The sequence below is a fragment of the Larus michahellis genome, chromosome 6, assembly GCF_964199755.1.
Source record: "Larus michahellis chromosome 6, bLarMic1.1, whole genome shotgun sequence".
Taxonomy (NCBI): domain Eukaryota; kingdom Metazoa; phylum Chordata; class Aves; order Charadriiformes; family Laridae; genus Larus; species Larus michahellis.
Window position 1 is genome coordinate 62,984,670 of NC_133901.1, and position 17,256 is coordinate 63,001,925.

The 17,256-nt window shown below is 42.1% G+C and overlaps 1 protein-coding gene across 6 annotated transcripts in view; it reads right to left on the bottom strand.

The window, feature by feature from the left end:
• Window positions 1-17,256, bottom strand: part of GPAM (glycerol-3-phosphate acyltransferase, mitochondrial) — a 93,611-nt gene that overhangs the window by 29,568 nt on the left and 46,787 nt on the right. For 2 of the 6 annotated variants that reach the window (XM_074591120.1, XM_074591114.1), the window contains exons 1-3: window positions 3,738-3,871; window positions 3,480-3,578; window positions 1,975-2,105 (exon numbers count right to left, since the gene is read on the bottom strand). In XM_074591120.1, coding sequence (XP_074447221.1) covers window positions 1,975-2,076 — 102 coding nt within the window. In that variant the 5' untranslated portion in view covers window positions 2,077-2,105; window positions 3,480-3,578; window positions 3,738-3,871. Of the gene's footprint in view, window positions 1-1,974; window positions 2,106-3,479; window positions 3,579-3,737; window positions 3,872-3,974; window positions 3,991-4,118; window positions 4,286-17,256 lie in introns of those variants that run through there. The other 4 variants (XM_074591115.1, XM_074591116.1, XM_074591119.1 and 1 more) reach the window with 4 other exon arrangements.

Sequence of the window (17,256 nt, forward strand, 5' to 3'; positions counted from 1 at the left end):
CTACTGGGTAAGCAAAATCTTTGAGTAAGAGGAGTTGCCAGATTAAAAAAAAAATAAAAAATTATCCCCCAAATTACATTAAACAAACACACTTTTTTCCAAGATTTTTCTAAAATAAATTATATTATCTCCAGATGACGTGATTTTAAAAAATAAAAGCAAAATCACAGTTCTGTACTTATGTATCTTGCACTACAACATTTGCTGACCTACTAAATTCATAAATAAATAGCTTTAATAAGAAACAGCAAGGAAACTGACAGCCCAGAAAAGTGGAAGAAATTAACAGTAAATTACACTCTCAATAACTTAAGGGTGCTTATAAAACGAGCAATGTATTTTAAGCTTTAACTGGACATCAGCCTGTAAAATTGCAAGAACACTGAATGTACGCAAAATATTAACTCTGTTGACACTGTAGGCTCTTATTCAGCAGTTTCATGCAAAGTGGTATGAAAAAGTAACCGCTGTGCCTTTGCCAATGCTATGCTGTCTTTCTGAAGATTACAGAACCAAAAAATCCAAAGTAACTGCTTTCACAGAACACGCTCTCTATGTTAGGACATGAAGAAAATATACTTAACTACCATTTTTAAAAAGACATTGAATGTTCCCATTAAAGTCTACTGAGTTACTGCTTGCCTGAGAGTGAGCACTGGATTGCCATTTTCTGAACCATATATTCTAAGTTTCTAATAAAAGGGAAGTTACAGAAACAAACCAAAACAAAATCAAAATGTTTAAAATAGAATATTTAAGTGGAAGAGAAGCAGGATAGACCCAATACCTTAAAGTGGCATAAGGGCTGGAAAACACAAATACAGATCACCACATACTCAGCTAGAAAGCCAGCCCAGGAAGAAACAACCAGAAAGTCAAAAGCAATGCTGAAGATGCCTAAAAACTAAAATGTGCATATATCACGTTTGGCAAGCGGTATGAATTGGCAATTATTCCAGGGCTAAGTCTTCCATCCGAAATAAACAAGCCTCAAGATGCTCAGCCTGGCCCAATCCTTTCCCTATCAGCTTCTGTAATGTTAACTCCAAAATTAACCAACTTTCTAACGATATTGTCTTCCTTCTGCTCGCCTCCAAGCCCTGATTGAGTTCATCACCACTTTTTACAGAACCTCCTTCCGATCTCTTTTGTCTCTCTTGCTTTTAACCCCACTCTTTCACAGATCTCTTGGTAACCGCAGCTTGCTGTCCCATGTAACTTACATCTAGCTACATGAAAAACCCAGCTGCCAGGACATCTGTCCTTTCCCTCAACTCTGACCACGGCTCCAACTCTTCTGTATCAAGTTCAAACTCCTCCTCTGCACAGCAGTGTCTAATTCCTCCTGACCTATGCTTCTAAACCAGCAAGTACAGCCTGGTCCCCATGTGGCTCTTTTTGCTCCACCCAGCCCTCCCTGCTCACTGCCCCCTTTCTCTCCTCCAAATCCCAAGACTCGCTCAACAGAGAACACAGTCTTTTAATAGGTTCCTTATTTATATCCACCAAATTTTCTCTGGCTCCTGTATTGCACGAAAAGCTCCAGCTATGACGGATACATGACTGTGCATCTTCAGCTTCACGCTCCTTTTCACTTATGCATTTCAAACTACATCCTTCAGAACAGCAACGAGCTTTCTATTTGTCTTTCTGTTTGACCTCAGTCTACTCCAGAACGGGATTCTGCACATTTACTGCTATATAAAATGATTAGTAAATTCATACCAGAAGACTGTAAGACTATCAATAAGGTTTGAATAGGGCTTTTCTTTTCTAGCAACATTAGCCTTTGGCACAGCAATGAACTGTTGGTTCCTCCTTACATTTCGAGTTAAATTAAAACCAAACTTGCATCATGCATGAGAGAGGTGATGCCTTATCTTCATTCTTCATAATAATAAATAAAATGTCCACCTGTGACGTGAAGAAAAAATAAGATAAAAACGGCCCGTAAGATTCACAATTTTTACTTACCCATTCTTCACTGGAATGCTTACATCTACTTATACTGCACTCTGCTGAGGCGGACAAATAGGAAACATCTATTGCTCCAAGGGACAAAGCAGTTTCATCCATGACACACTAGTTGAACTGAAGATCAGAAGCTGCAAAATAATAACATACATACACACATATATATGCAGACACATATGCAGAAACACATACACACATGCGTAATTTCAGTGATGGGTATCCAGCAACAAATTAGCAAACTGGTACTTCTTCACCCTTCAGTAAAAGTTAGGTTCTGAAGAAGTTTCATCACAGTCAGAAATCAGGATGATTTTAATATGATTAAAAAGAGACTCCAGCACATTCAATTTCCATAAACGCACCATACTGATCAGCTACCGGCATGTTTTTCTCTCCCTGCTCTTCTTCCCATTCAGGTCAGTACAGTCGCTTTATGCTTTTCCACTGTTCTTCACTGCATGGTTTAAACCATTCAGCCACAAGGATACACATTTCAGCCACTTTCAAAAGTTTACTATTCTCTTGCACTACACGACCTCACTCTTTCATCATTTGCTTCTCAAGGACACCTATTATCTACAAAAAAAGTTCATTAATGTTCTCTCCCAATCCTATCTCACAGAATTTTTTATGTGTCTGATCCAGCTGTAGTCAAACCAGTTTGCAGACTCCTCGGAGGAAGGAGTGCTCTATACAAAATTACACCCCTAAATCTGAACGTGCTGCTGACATAAATGACATCATCGGCTTGTGGGATTAAAAAGCAGTGGAGAAGTCTAAACTTGCACTGTTATTTTAAAATAGAAGTTTTATAATTCATGTAATAAGCACAGTAAACAATTCTCCCTTGGCCAAAGAAAAAAGAAAGCAGGCTAAACATAGCAAAACAACTTAGCGCTGTATGGGGTATCTGCAAAACACTACAAATTAAACTGCTTTGTTATGGAGACCCATCGAAACAGGAATCCCAGCATTTTCCTCTAGAGAAGCTGTAAAGAGGCAATACCGCCTCTTCCATCTGTCACCGCAAAGAAACTTACATTACGGCCAAGCTTTGAGCCATGCGGGAATGAGACTGTTCCCACCCTATACGCTAAATTTGGGAAAGCGAGGCCTAAAACTTTAGTCCAACATTTTGTCTTTCTTACCGTCCTCCCTGAGCAGACACAAACCTCTCTGGACACCGCCACGTACCAGCTGGAGCTCGTATAGCCACGCACATACATGTCTTTACACAGCCTAAGTACCTAAGTTGTCCTTTATTCTTTGCTGGCTCTTAGGCTCAATTTGCCTTTTCTTTTTTTATTTGTACTGATGCAAATTAGTATCTAAACCACCCACTAAATACACGAGAAAGGCTCACGAACACCTAAACGGTGAAAGCGAAAGGCGTCCTGCAATTTGTGCTCAAGGTGACCTTGGCTGCACCGGCACACATAAAAGATGAACTTTAAAAAAAATACGCAATTAAAAGCCTGCTCGAGCAACACCAACTCCGTACGTACCTCTGACGGAACCTGCCCTCCCGAGCGCCCGCTCAGGCCGTCACCCTGCCGGGACACGCCATCCTCCGGGGCTGGGGACCCGCGGGCTCACACGATCTGCTATAAATAAAAAACACGAGGGCTGAGCGCCGGGATCGGGTGCGGAGCCTCCCCGGGCACTGCCGGCGCCGCTCCAAGGGGCCGGCCCCAGGGGCGGGCGCCCACCGCCGGGCCCGGAGCCCCCAGCGGGCACGGCCGCCGAGCTTCCCCGCTGCCCACCTGCCCGGCTCCACGGCAGCCACGGGGACGGCCGAGGCCACCGCTCTCCCCTCAGAAGCCACTCGGCGCCCGGGCCGCCCGCTCCGCCGCCGCGCAGCCCCACACGCCCCGGCTCCGCCGGCCGCGGCCCGCCCCCTCCCGCCACGCGGCAGCCCCTCGGCCTGCCCTGCCCTGCCCCGCCGCCGGGGGCAGCACCGCCGCGCCCGCCTCCCGCTGCCCGCCGGACCCTGCCCGCACCGCTGCCCCCCTGCTGCCCGCCCGCCGGCGCCGGGCCTGACGCGACTTCCTGAGCGCCCGTCGCCATGGTGCGGGCCCGCCGCCTCCCGCCCGGCCCTCGCTGCAGGCCCGGGGCCCCGCCGCTGCCCTCCCGCCCCGGCGCACCCGCTGCGGTGCCCGTCCCCTGAGAGGCTCCGGCCGTCCCCGCTGGCGGGTGTCACCGTCTGCGGCCACCGCAGAGGCTGGGACATCCTCGGAGCGCCGCTTCCACCACCGAACCGCCTCCCCCCGCCCCTTCTGGCGACTAACGGTTATTCTGCTCTCGAGTCGGCGCTGCCAGGAAGGAAAAACACGGGGAAAGGGGGTGTAAAATGGTGTTTTATGTGGGTTTACGGCCCGTCCGAGCTGCAGCCGAGGTGCTGCTGAAATGAGAACGATCGCGGAAAATTCGGGACAGGTATCGATCTGCCCGCCCGGCCTTGCCGCGGTGCCAGCGTGCCTTTCACTGCCTGCAAAAGCAAATGTTGATTGAGGTTGCTGCATATCAACAAACATGGGCTGGGAGTATTTTTTGGCTTTGGCAATCTTGGGCTATTTAAAGATAGTCTTTCTGTGGCTTAAGTTGAGCTAGCAGAGCTATGGAGAGGCTAGCGCTGCGTTTTCTTCTTTGCAGGCTTTGAATGCTCCTTCGCTGTTACTTAAAACAGTGCAACAAGGGAATAAAGTGACAAAATACATGACATCATTTTATGTTAATGACAGTAGCCCACTTACAAATTTAAGTAACCAAGGAGGTGTTCTCGTTCTAGGGGTCTCACTTCTAGACGTCATGTTGAATTTATTATAAATGAGAATTGTTAAGTAAGAATTACAAATGCTTTTTGCACATAAAAGAAAATGCATGACGTTTGATGGACAAACCCCAAACTGCTCCACACCTGTGTGAGTTACCCTGCTTCCCACAACCGGCTGCCTGCCAGGGAATATCACGAGGCTCTTACAGCTGATACTTTAGGAAGGGCATTCTGCACTTTACGGGTCAGAAGAGAATTTGGATCTGAATTTTCCTCCGTTTAGCAAGCAAAGATAGTTTACGTTGTTGCAAGGTGGACTTTGGAATACGAGAGATCAACTTTTCAAATCACAAAAATACCATAAGATGTGATCTAGTGAAATGTACTACTCTTACAAAAGTTTGTATTTCAGCATAATACACAGTGCAGCACTTGTGCAGAGTGTATAGCAAAGCACCGTTTTCTAGGGCATCATATTTTGTATAAAGGACAATCTCTAATTGTATTTCTTACAGCGCATTCACATACTGAAGTATTCTCCCAGTTTTCACATCATCTGGGTCAAGAATTTCAAATTTGATTAGCGGTTCTGTGTGTCAGTTCTCACGAAGGAGAGTTGGTTGAAATAGTGCCAAACACCCACTTTTAAGTTTTGGTTTTGAAAAGCGACGTTGCCAGAATCTCTTCTGAAATACAAGCCCATAACTGTCCAGCTTTACAACGAACCTTTTGACTTAATATCAACTTTCTCTTGAATTGATTTACTGAAGGTCAGGCAGGAAAGAGGGGGCAGATTCTGCTTTCATCTGGGTCTACTGCAGCTAAGTGGATTTGTAACTGCTTCGCTAATCAGAGCCTGGCGCAGGAGGCCATCGATACAGAAAGAAAAGACATAAGGGTTTTGAGAGTCACGGTGCTACCGCCAGATTTGTGTGATCTCAGTTATTACATCCTCATCTCAGCTTCACCGGCCTAATGAGCATCTCATCGACTTGGCGGAGTTGTGGAGGCCAGAGGAGGAGTTGTCTGTCTCCCATCCTGTGGCCCAGCCCCTCAGCAGGGCCACGTCCCACGCTCGGGCTTGCCTGGAGTTTGTGTTGGGTGCATCGGAAGGGGAAACTCTGAACCCCCCTCAGAAAAGTGAAATCCAGTGTTACATCACATACGTGTGTGTAACTCTCTTTGCACAAAAAGCAGATCACAAAAGTAGTCAAAGGCCCAAGATAATGCTGCAGCCCGCATCCGGATCACTGCTTCTGCGATGGGTCCGTCTGTGTGAGTGAGAGAGTGTGCAATGAGGGAACCACGGCTGTGACTAAAGTGGCAAAACTGACCTCAGAAATCACATTGGAGGAGATGATTCAACAACTGCATAACGTGAAAACTGAATATAACAGAGATGACAATGGATGGTTACATCTAGAGCCTAAGAAAGTACAGGAAACATATGTCAGTTTAAATTCTTATTAGTGTTCTCTAATAATTTTATTGCTCCACTGCATTTGTATTGTTACATGGGAACTTCTTAATAGGTGCTTTACATTATAAAGGACCGACAATATTGTTTACGCACAACTTCTTTACTTTCTCTAGGTGTGGAATCACTTTGATTTTTTTTTTCCCCTTTGATGCATAAAAATATGGGATCAAGCAGTGCCCTCAGTTTTTCAGCATGCTCTAATATAACTCGGAGCAAACTCTCAGCCACCGAGTATAAAGCAAGCTTGGCTGCTTTGCTTCCCTCTATAAAAGATGAACTATTTTACATTCAGAATCTGATATATATTTCTTGGCATATTTTTTCCTTGCATGCTTTTACACTGGTATATTTTTCAGGTTGCAAGGAGTTATTTCTGTGATATAAGTAATATGAAAATCAGGACAGAAGCCTCAGTGGCCTTATCATAATTTTATGTAGTCTCTAGAGTCTGATTTTAGTGTCATTTGTGAGAAAACTGCTTAGGCTATTCCCTAGACTGATTTGAAAAGAATAGGATATAGATACAGTGTTTTACTCAAACATAGCGATTCTGTGTAATAAAAAAAAAAGTAGTTTCTGGTATGATTGTAAAGAAGTTTTCTTGTTTTTCTAACCTTTGTAAATTCTTGGCTTACCGTAAAATAAATCCAGAGAGAATTTTGTCACTCATCTGAAAAAGACGCAGAATTAGTCCAATGGCAGTTGCAGCTCAGCAAGATCTTTTTGCAGGGTACACTTGGATAAATCCTCAGGCTTAGTAGTAAAATCTCATTTCAGTATTGAGAGCTTGGTGGGGATGTTGTGTTGCCATGGAATCAAGCAAATGGGAAAAATTTTGGAATGCCCAAAAGGAACAGACTAACAGACTTTCAGAGCTGCATGTGCTCCAAAAAGCTCAAATACCGCCCCAAATACCGCCGGGCCTCGCTTCCAGAAAAGAGAGACTCTCTCCTGCTTCCATTGAAGTCCATGGGAGGCTTGCCACTGATCTCAGTAGGAGCGGGAGCATGCCTAAGTTTTGCAATCCATCTTTTTAAACTCCTTAAACCGAGGTGTTTGCCGTGCCAATGAGTCCAGGGAGGTAATTTGCATAGGATGGCAAATCAGCAGAACCCTGGCTTTGTGTGAATAAGCCGCTGACCACACCGTGCGCAGCAGCCTGCAAATGAGAAAGAGGGTCTTTTTTTTAACTAATGATCAGTCCTTCCTATGTTTAAACTCCTCATGATGCTTCCAACGGAGTTCAACAAAGTACCTGTTTGCCAGACAGTGCTGGGAGGGGGAGGGAAGGAAGGACGCGGGGGACCTCTTTTTACATCGCCTCTACCCCAGGTCCGTGCCCCCAGCTCGCTTCCAGCGATTCCCATGATGTCACTCTCACTCATGGAGACACGCTTACAAAAGGGGTACACAGCATCCTCTTTAAAAAGAAACTTTCCACCCGGGGAGCGCTGCAAAAGTTAGGAAACCGAAAACTGTGTGAGGAGGGAGTAAAGATCCAAACAAAGGTTCTTTTGTTTGCGGTGACCGAACTCGACCTCACATGACTATGAACAATAATGAATATGCAATTTGGCAGCCGCAGGACTCCATGTCGGCAGCATTGCCTTTGGTATACAACGTATTAAGAGCATCTGAGAGTGGCAAGTGGCCTTGAAATGGACTGATAAGATTGTACATAGAAATGGTTCGGGTATACTTTGTGTCTCCTTTCAAGACAAATGATTTCTCCTATTTCATCTCCCTTATCTTGAGAACAAATGCAAAATTCATTAAGAGTGCATTGACTCTCTCCTATGTAATATAGCACATCGTGTTTCTGTAATTTCTTCTCATTCAGATATCGTATTTATTACTGTAATTTTGAAAAGATAAGGAAGGGTATTTCAGCCTGAGCTGCTCCTAGCTTTTCCCTTGAACTTGTTACTCACATTTGTACAAAAAAGGCTTTTGTTCTAACAGAACGCACTACTGGGTTAAAACCAATAAAACTAACTTTTACACTTGCGAAGTTAGCACCATTTATCTATCAAGCAACTACACACGTACTCACATTACGTACAAATTAGAAAATCTTAACTATCCAAAGGAATTTACCAGCATTTTTAATTTAGGAATACTGAATGACGGAATTTGGAACAAGACTGTCCCATACTCAGACCTTAAGCAATTATCTGCCATAACAATGCAAGCTTCCCCCTGCCCGCTGTGAGTAAGGGGGACGTTTTGTGAGGGTAGTTACTGCAGTTCTCTGCCTTTGTTTGTCGTTCTCTGTTGTTTTGTCTGCAAAGCTGACATTTTATCTAAAAGTTGATTTTATCTGACAAATAACACAGATGAAACAACCAATTTACTGCATATAGGCCCTAAATATCATTGGATACCTCAAAGTTATCCATTTGTAAATCATTAAAAATCAGTATGTGTGGGGACTCTGGTTATATAAAGGATAAATCTAGCTTTGCGTTTGCAGATATTTCAAGTTTCCCTAGTGACTTTATGGCAAGAATCATAGAATCATAGAATCATAGGGTTGGAAGGGACCTCCCAAAGGACTTCTACTTGTTGCCAACTTCCCCACAGAAGACAGAAGAGTTTCTTCTCATCTGGTCCCCGCTCCAGGAATTTAGAGCCGTTTTCTATCCCTCCAAAGAAACAACCAAGGAATAGAAATAAAGAAATCTGAGAGCTGAGGGCACTGTGGACCATTTTGAAAAAAAATGACATCTCATAAAGAAATCACAAAATCGTGATCTCATCAAATTTGCTGACTCATCCTTGAGGGATTGCAAATTGTTCTAGAATAACACAACCCCTAATTATTATGAGATGCCAGGCAAGTCTTTCATCAGTATCTCAAAAGGAGGCAGTTTTCACTGCTCAGGTTCGCTCTGTTGTGCAGTTGTTGGCTTCAGAAGGACTTGTCATGTCTTATAATTTAAAGCACTGTAGGTATTGGAAGTTGGGATCAGAGACAGCTCCTCAAACACCAGACCACAAGAGACGATATGGCCCAGGTGTTAAATGATGTGACTTCCCACCCCTCCCTTCATTTTTTGGGTATTCAGGACCTTAATCAAGGCACTGCCATTTGGGCCACCGCAAGAGTGGTCATGCCTTTGACATGGAAGACATAAGACCTGTTGGTTGGGAAATTTTCTCAGAATTTTGAGGACATCTTTTGCAAACACCTTGGGAGGGTTAGGAGAGTGTCAGGGCGTCTGTTCTGACCTGATGCAATGATCCTGAGGGAGACTGCCCTATATTCCAATGAAGGCTTTACAACCCCAATATTTTCCAGTCTCCTATTTGATTATCTCTTCTGCAGATGAGCAGAGAGCCAACTCCAAAAGGCAACACCCCCCACCTCAATTTACCCAGGCAAACAAAATGAATTTGCTGATTTGGGTTTTGCAAAATGTAAACAGGAACTAAAACTTCCCAAACTTCCCATAGATATCTAGACATATTTCTTTTTTTTTTTTTTTTTAAGTCAGTCTCACTAAAAATACAAGGTCTTCGGGCTTTAGTTTATCATAGATACATATTATTAACTTAATGTAGCTGAAATTTCATCTATGAACAGAAACAACAAAAAGTAAACTATAAATTTTGCTTCAGCGCTGCAAAATTAACTGAGAACCCTGACAAAAGTGGTTATTTGCCTTTGTCCTTCCCTTTGCATTAATCTGGCTACATCAGTTGTTACATTCCAATTCTGACATTTAAATCATGTTGAGCAACTTTCCCACAGTGTGTTTCCCAAACAAAAGCATTTTTTCCCACTCCCACTTATGTGTCTCCTGGATCTGGGAACTGCAGAAAAATATCCTTGTTTACGTCCTAAGACCCGGCCAGCAATCGTGTCGCAGTGCTAGATTTCACGAACTATCTGTGAGCATTTGAGCAAAATGATACCAATTGACCCAGCAAAAGAATACCTTTCAGTTACTAAATAACAGATACTCAACTCACAACACAAAATCCTACTTAATGTTTTTTTAACTGTTTGAAGCATAACCTAATACTTTCCCAAGGACCTTATACCTTCGTGAGAGCAGAAATATTTTTATGCGTATATCCTAAACTATTAAATTGCTTAATTATTCCAGGATATTCACCTGGAATGGCAGACGGCTTGAAAAGGATATCACCTCTTGCTAGGAGATGATGGTTTTGCAGCTCTGGCCTTTCCCCTTTATACAAGAACAGTGCATATTACTAGCTTGGTATTTCACACGTGACCAACCATCGCTTCAGGAGAATTAGATGGGGCATAGCACGGCAGGGTGGTTTCACGCAGCTGTTTGTGGGCTTAGGACTGAGTCGCTCCACAGCTCTTTCAGGCTGAGGATCATGCAGGATCATATATGCCTTGTTTATCCTTGCTGCGCTTTCCCCTGTCGTTCTCTCCATAGGAGGGGTAAAGCAACAGTGGTTTCTGGAGGGTTCTTGTTTGTTTTACCTTTACCTGCAGTGGGAGATTAAACTACACGTCCCCTGCAGCAAAGCAGCCTTGGCTGTAGGGCAGAGGTGTTTTGAACCAGGTCATTTGGGGAAGAGAAATGATTGATACCTTTCATTAGGACCTAATCAGGTACAAGAGAAGGTTATATCAGCTTTTGCCTTTAAAACGTCTGTCTTTCAGAGACACAAAGTTACAAAAAAAAAAATATTTCATCCAGCATAAAAAAATGTGCAAATTTGAGCACCTATCGATCACCGTAAGTTACTAAAAGTGTCACAGTCGCTCAGGTAAAATAAAATTGGCATAACGCGTGATAGAATTCAGGCTGAAAGGCAAGATGAGGAGCCTCTGGAAGCAACAACGTTTTATTTCTTCTGAGGAGCTGGAAAAAACCTAGTAAGGTATAGATACCACTTCTGCATTTTGTGATAGAACTTTTAAATTTTCAGCGTTACGGATTGACTACACTGGTCAGATTTTATGAAATAATACAATTAATGAGCATGCCAGTGCACTCTGAATGTGCATTCAGAAATCTTTAGTGGTGAGAATATACTGGGCATGCATCTGCCTCAGGGTCTTACCAAAATTTTTCTTCTCATTTCCTATCATCTGTGCTACTACAGTGTCTCCAAGATCAAGCTAAATTCTACCACTCAAGCTGAGTGGTGTTTCCCCACCAGCTTTTTTCATATAAGAACTTCCTGCACATTTTCACCAGTGACGTTTCTGCCAATGAAATGGGGATCCAAGGAAAAACTGGATGTTCTTGGGGACCAAAATAATAGATAAGAGAGCGCACCTAGAAACATTTAATCTGTAAATTTTCATTGTCATCAGTTAGAAACAGAAAAAATAACCTTGGGTTTTAAGTTGATCACAGCGTTAGAGCCACTAATGTGGTGCCACATGAGAAAGACAATTATTTCCAATAATATTTCAACAAAACTAAAGTTTATTTGTGCATTGGTGTAAAACCCTATCTACAATACCGTGTTGAGTGGCTGAATGCGGCTACCCATCTTCTAGGCAGATGGCTTCACACGGTAACAGGTACAGAGGAGGGCTAACAGAATAATCTTAAAAAGTTTACAGTGATTAACTCTAAAGAAACAATGATCAAGAAGGATTCCAGATTCTAAGATTCCCAGAAATTCCTCTGGGAAAACACCATCCAGAGAAGAAAGCCTGTGTGAGCTACAAGGTCATGGTGGCACAATGCTGAGAAAATGGATAAGCATTGGCCATACTGGAAACTGGAGAAGGCTCCTATGCAGTTAAGAAGTCATTTCTGCAGCCTTCCAAGAGGATTGCGGGGCAAATATCAGCCTCAGGTCCAGCCTACATCAGGGATCATCCTGACATTTTTGGCCATTCCTCATTCAGTTTCAGCTCCTCTGGTAGATCATTAGTACATCTGGGCCAGGAGGTACCGTCAGTAATCCTAGTATGATGAAAGATGGAGCAAAATTTCATAGTTTGTTTACATTACGAATACCTGTTGCTAAAAATGTCTTAGTTACTATATTTTAACTAAAATTTCAAGCCCTAGCATAGATGTGTTATCTGTTCCCGATCAGCTCTCAAAGTGAGAGCCAATTTATTTTGAAACATGATTTATTTTCTAATCTAGGTCTTGTTAAATTTCATAAAACCTGGGTCAGGCAGAACTGGAGAAAAAGTCATCCATATCTCTGTACTTGGAAAATTTGGAAGCAGAACAATGCACGATCAGAGTCCAAATGTCATTTTGCAACTTTGTGATCAGTAGCATGATCCACCCTCTCTGCTTCTCTGTTCTATCTGTTCCTCTGGTAAATCTATATAAGATGGTTTCTGACTATAGATGTGCCACATCTCATATTCATGTGGTCAGTTGATATTCGGAATTAAAAAAGGCCCCATACAAAGCAAGGTGTGCATTTTCAGAGGACCACACCAGAAAATATATGCTGATGGACCCCTTCAGCGAAGAAATGCCTTAAATCTGACTTGTGGGGTTTGCTATGGGAATTCAAATTAAACATTTAGAAAGGTGTTAAATTAGGAAAGGTGGTAGGTTACTATAGCTAACACATTTCAAATTGCAACTCTGTCTATAATCCTTCTGATTTACATTTAGATTTAAATACTTGTTTCATTTCTGCTAAACTAAGATTCCCTTCCCCATCTCAATTCTCTTCAGTTTCTTCCATTCCAGGCTAAACTCTGTATTTAGTACAACGTCCAAGACATCTTCAGACTCTCCTCGGTACAGATCCTGACTTAGACTAATTAAAATTAGACTAAATACAAGAAAAAGGGCTAACACAGTAGATGTTTTATAAAATGAGAAAAACTTGTGACTGTTGACTAAGTCTTCCGATGTCTTCTCTGCCTGTATGTTATTGTGTTTTAGCTGATCTCGCCTGAGACCCTCAGGGTAAAATCATGGCATTGCAAAAGACAATGGTGAAACTCCCACCCAGAACAGGGAAGCTGCATCACACTGGTATATGGTACGAATATCACAAAACTCATATACTATCTCACAGGACAACCTGTACATACTTTCTGAGCCCTATTTGAACTTACACTGCACACTTCTGTACTAATCAAGCATTTGACTTACGTCGGGAGGATTTTAATGAATGTAAAATTAATTTAACCAGGAGTAACCTTTGAAACCGCACTTGCATTATCAGGGGTGATTTGTGCAGGATACCTGATGGAGCTGCAATCTACGCATCCTTACGTAAGAGGCATTAAGAAGCAGTTACACAACTTAATGCAAACACCACCGACAGATGAAAATCCATGGCACAGACAGGATCTTGAGTAATCGTCAAAGCAGTGCCAGAAAGCAAATTCTACCTGCAGAAAACCTTTTTTTCATGTTAAATGCATTTCAGGGGATGCTCTGCATTTCAGTTGCTGGTAGGCAGATAGTGCTTTAATCAAATAATAGCCTTAATATAGAGTCTGCCACAACGTTGCTTTTTTTGGTAAACTTTTTATCCTTCAGAACCTGTTAATACAAACGTTGACCAACACTGCCAGCCACAAAATGTGTGTGCAATTCAACTCATATCTTTGCTGAGTGCAATAATAAACTTTTGGTCTAAAACAAACAGGTCATTAGCAAACAGATACTTTGGTGCACTGTGGTGACTTGGGCCTCTCTCCTCCCGTCATCCCGTTTTTCACTCCCTGTTCACATGCTTAGAGTTTGATGTCTGACTACGTCTTCATGATGCCGTGGCCTTGCAGCTTTCTCAAATTCCGTACCGGGTAAAGAACATACTCCATTTCCCTGTGCACAAGGTTTATTAGTCTCCCTTAATTATAACTGTTCATTCAGGCAATAATTCCATCTCGGGTGTTAACTTAAGTCACAGGATATGTCTAAATTCAGGCCGCCATGCTCGTAGGTAAATGTATTCTAACTTCAAGAAATCTTATCCAATTATCTTTGCTCTAATTTCAGAATAGTTTTTTAAGTTGATGTAATTTCTTGATAAACAGATCTCATTTTGTACAACAGGAACATTCCAAGACCCCTTTTAGATACTTTATATTGCAGACATTGCAGTGCTATACAGTCCATTTTATGGGACAGATTCTGGTTGCTTTTACATCAATAGAAATTAGGATGACTCCAAATTTCTAGTGGTATAACAGAACACTTGTTTTTCCCCCCAGCCATTACTGGGGAAGATAGATATATCCCGCATGGCAAGATATAACTATGTGGTCAGAGATACTTTTTGTAAGATGCATAGGTTTTCACTGTTTAACTACATTGCATCTTTAGAAAACACTCGAGTATTTTAAACACCATCAGGCCTGGAAGGAGACGCTTACAGAGCTTTTTTTAATCACTAAGAATATCATCACAACAGACTAAGAGGTAATGTGCTTGCATCAAAGATATTCGAACAGCAGTGAAATAGCAGTACTGGGTGACTAGCGCATGCAGATCTGGGCTGCTTTCAGGGGGACTGGAATGCTGAATGAAGGGAAAAATTGGTTTTTACCTTTTTCATAGCCTCATAAGAATCCACCCATACAACTTTACTTCTAACCCGCTAGTCTAAGGAGGTATTTTACTTTCCCTTTTAAGTCTCCTGTACTTAGGCTTCAATCTCTCCAAACACAACCACTTGGAAACACTTAAATACATGAATTTGGTCACTGAAAAACCTACTCAACAAAGCAGAAAGACCAGGTTTAAGAATTACCTGAAAACCTGGTCCTCCTGATTCACCTTTTCCATTGTTTTTCCCGCCTCTCTCAACAGAAAGAAAATACATAATTCCTTTGGGGTTTTTTTTGGTTAAAACTTGCTAACGATTACATACATCCCTCAGCTGGGAGGCGGGCAGTGAGCAAGATGGGAGAAGCAATCCACCTGAGAAATAAGTCATCATCAAAACCACCATATGGTTGGCTGGTCCAACCGTAGAGGCAGCGGAAGGGTGGGAGGAATGACCGAGGGAGGGGCAGGAGCTGCACAAAGTGGCAGGGCCATTAAAAGACATGTATGTGGAGTTGTGCTCAGAGAGTCATATCCTACTGCTTGTGAGGAACAGCCATGTTTCCTGTTATGGAATGAGAACATAAACATGGGGGAGGGAGAGCCCCAGGAAGAAACCAGACTTGATGGAGAATGAGGTCAAACTGCAGCTTTAAAAAGTACATTCTTTACATGATTATCCAGGTTAAGGCTTAGTTTTGTTTTCTGGGGGTGAAAAAAAGGAAAATAACTTAAATACTCATAACATGCCTTTTCCCTCATTTAAACTCCCAGTTTAAAAAAATAAATAAATAAAAAAATTAATCAGTTTTGCTTGTATGCCAGCAATTCAATTTACCAGAACATATTTGCATTCATTCCCCAATTGAAACTAAATTCCATTTGTCAAAGCCCTTAAAAGCGCAGTTGTGTCAACGGGACACCAAAGCGTGTTCTTCTTGAATAAGGTGTCTTCTCCAATGCGATGTTTTGCTACAAGCTACATCCAATTCGACCATGCTTGAAAACACTGTAATTATGTCAGTCAGGAACGTAATTTTTTTCTTAATGAAACAGGTTTCCAAAGTGGTTTCTACCACCTACAGTTTGGAAACCAGTATACTGTCACATAGGCCACTTTTCTTCCTTGCCTACTATTGGCAAAGTCCCATTTTATCTCTATCTGCATGGTTAAAACCTCTGCATACAAACTGAGGATCTATGAGTACAGAAGAATCTGGGAAATGTGACGCATTTATTCACTATCTATCTTCTGAATTACTTTTACCTTCAGCTTTTAATTTTTTAAATGCTTCTTTGTACTGGTTATTCCAGAATTGTCTGTCATCTACAACATCCTAATTGTATTGCTTCAACTAACAGCTAAGTACAAAATATAATTCCATGGACTTATTTTTAATCGTGGATCTCTCTTCCTTGATCAAAAAGTAACAATGAAGGAATGCATAAAAAGATAACTGTAAAGCAGGCAGTGATTCAGGCGGAAATTAAGCTGCTCTGTCCCAAAAAATTCAGTTCACTTTGCCCAACGTAAAACACCTGAGAACTGTGCATTTCCCACCATTCCCTCTGCTTGCAAGAATCCTGAGCTCTGTATGGGCACCTCTAACTCTATTTTCTTTTCCTTTTATGCAAAAAACTAATGACAAATTAACCAGTGTCTTACCACATCCAGCCAGTGCTGCTAAGCGTGTGGTCACGAACAAGGACATAAATGAAATGTGCCTGGATGAAGCATGACTCATGTTTAGAGACGAGGTACCCAGGAGATGTGCCAGTGATGATCTCCGTCCCCTGCTATTTTATCTGTCTTGCTAAGGCATTTGCACGGCTCCCATTACCGTGCTGCCAGAATATATAGGGACACACAGCTATTCTTATAACACTCAAATCGAGTGGCCAGATTACATGGGTTATCCCAGGTCAGAAGTCTGAAGCAGAACAGAGCATTACACAAGCTTCACAAGCTCTTGATCAGGAGACGGTGTTTATCGACCATTTTTATATAAATCAACACCTAACCCCATTCCCAAAGTATCCAACTGTTTCTCAAGCATTTATGCCTAAATAATCTAAAGCCCCATGCTGGAGGTTTTATTGGACATGAACCAATGGTTGAAATGAACTGGTGTTTGACTTACAGCAGCTTCTTTTGGTGCACTTCAAATGCTCTTCAGCTAAGGCTGTGAAGATAAATATATTTCATAACAACACTTCTAAATTTCTATTTTAGTCAATCATTTTAATCATAGAGTGCCTAGTAAGACTGTATTTCCCCCCATTGTCCCTATGGTCATGAAATTGAGTTCGTTTCTATTAGATGAAGTTGTCACTAACCTACTCATGCCTTTAGGTTTTCAAGGTTAGACTATCAGAACATGCTTTAAAGCCAGTGAGATTTCTGTGTGGAGACGTGTTAACATCTACTATGAGTGATGTAAGTTCGGGCTGATGGTTGGATGTCATCTGGTAGCTTCTCCTATAGATGCACTGCTTGCTGGCTGGCTGGCTAACACATTGTATGCCCGTCCACTAATAAACTCTAT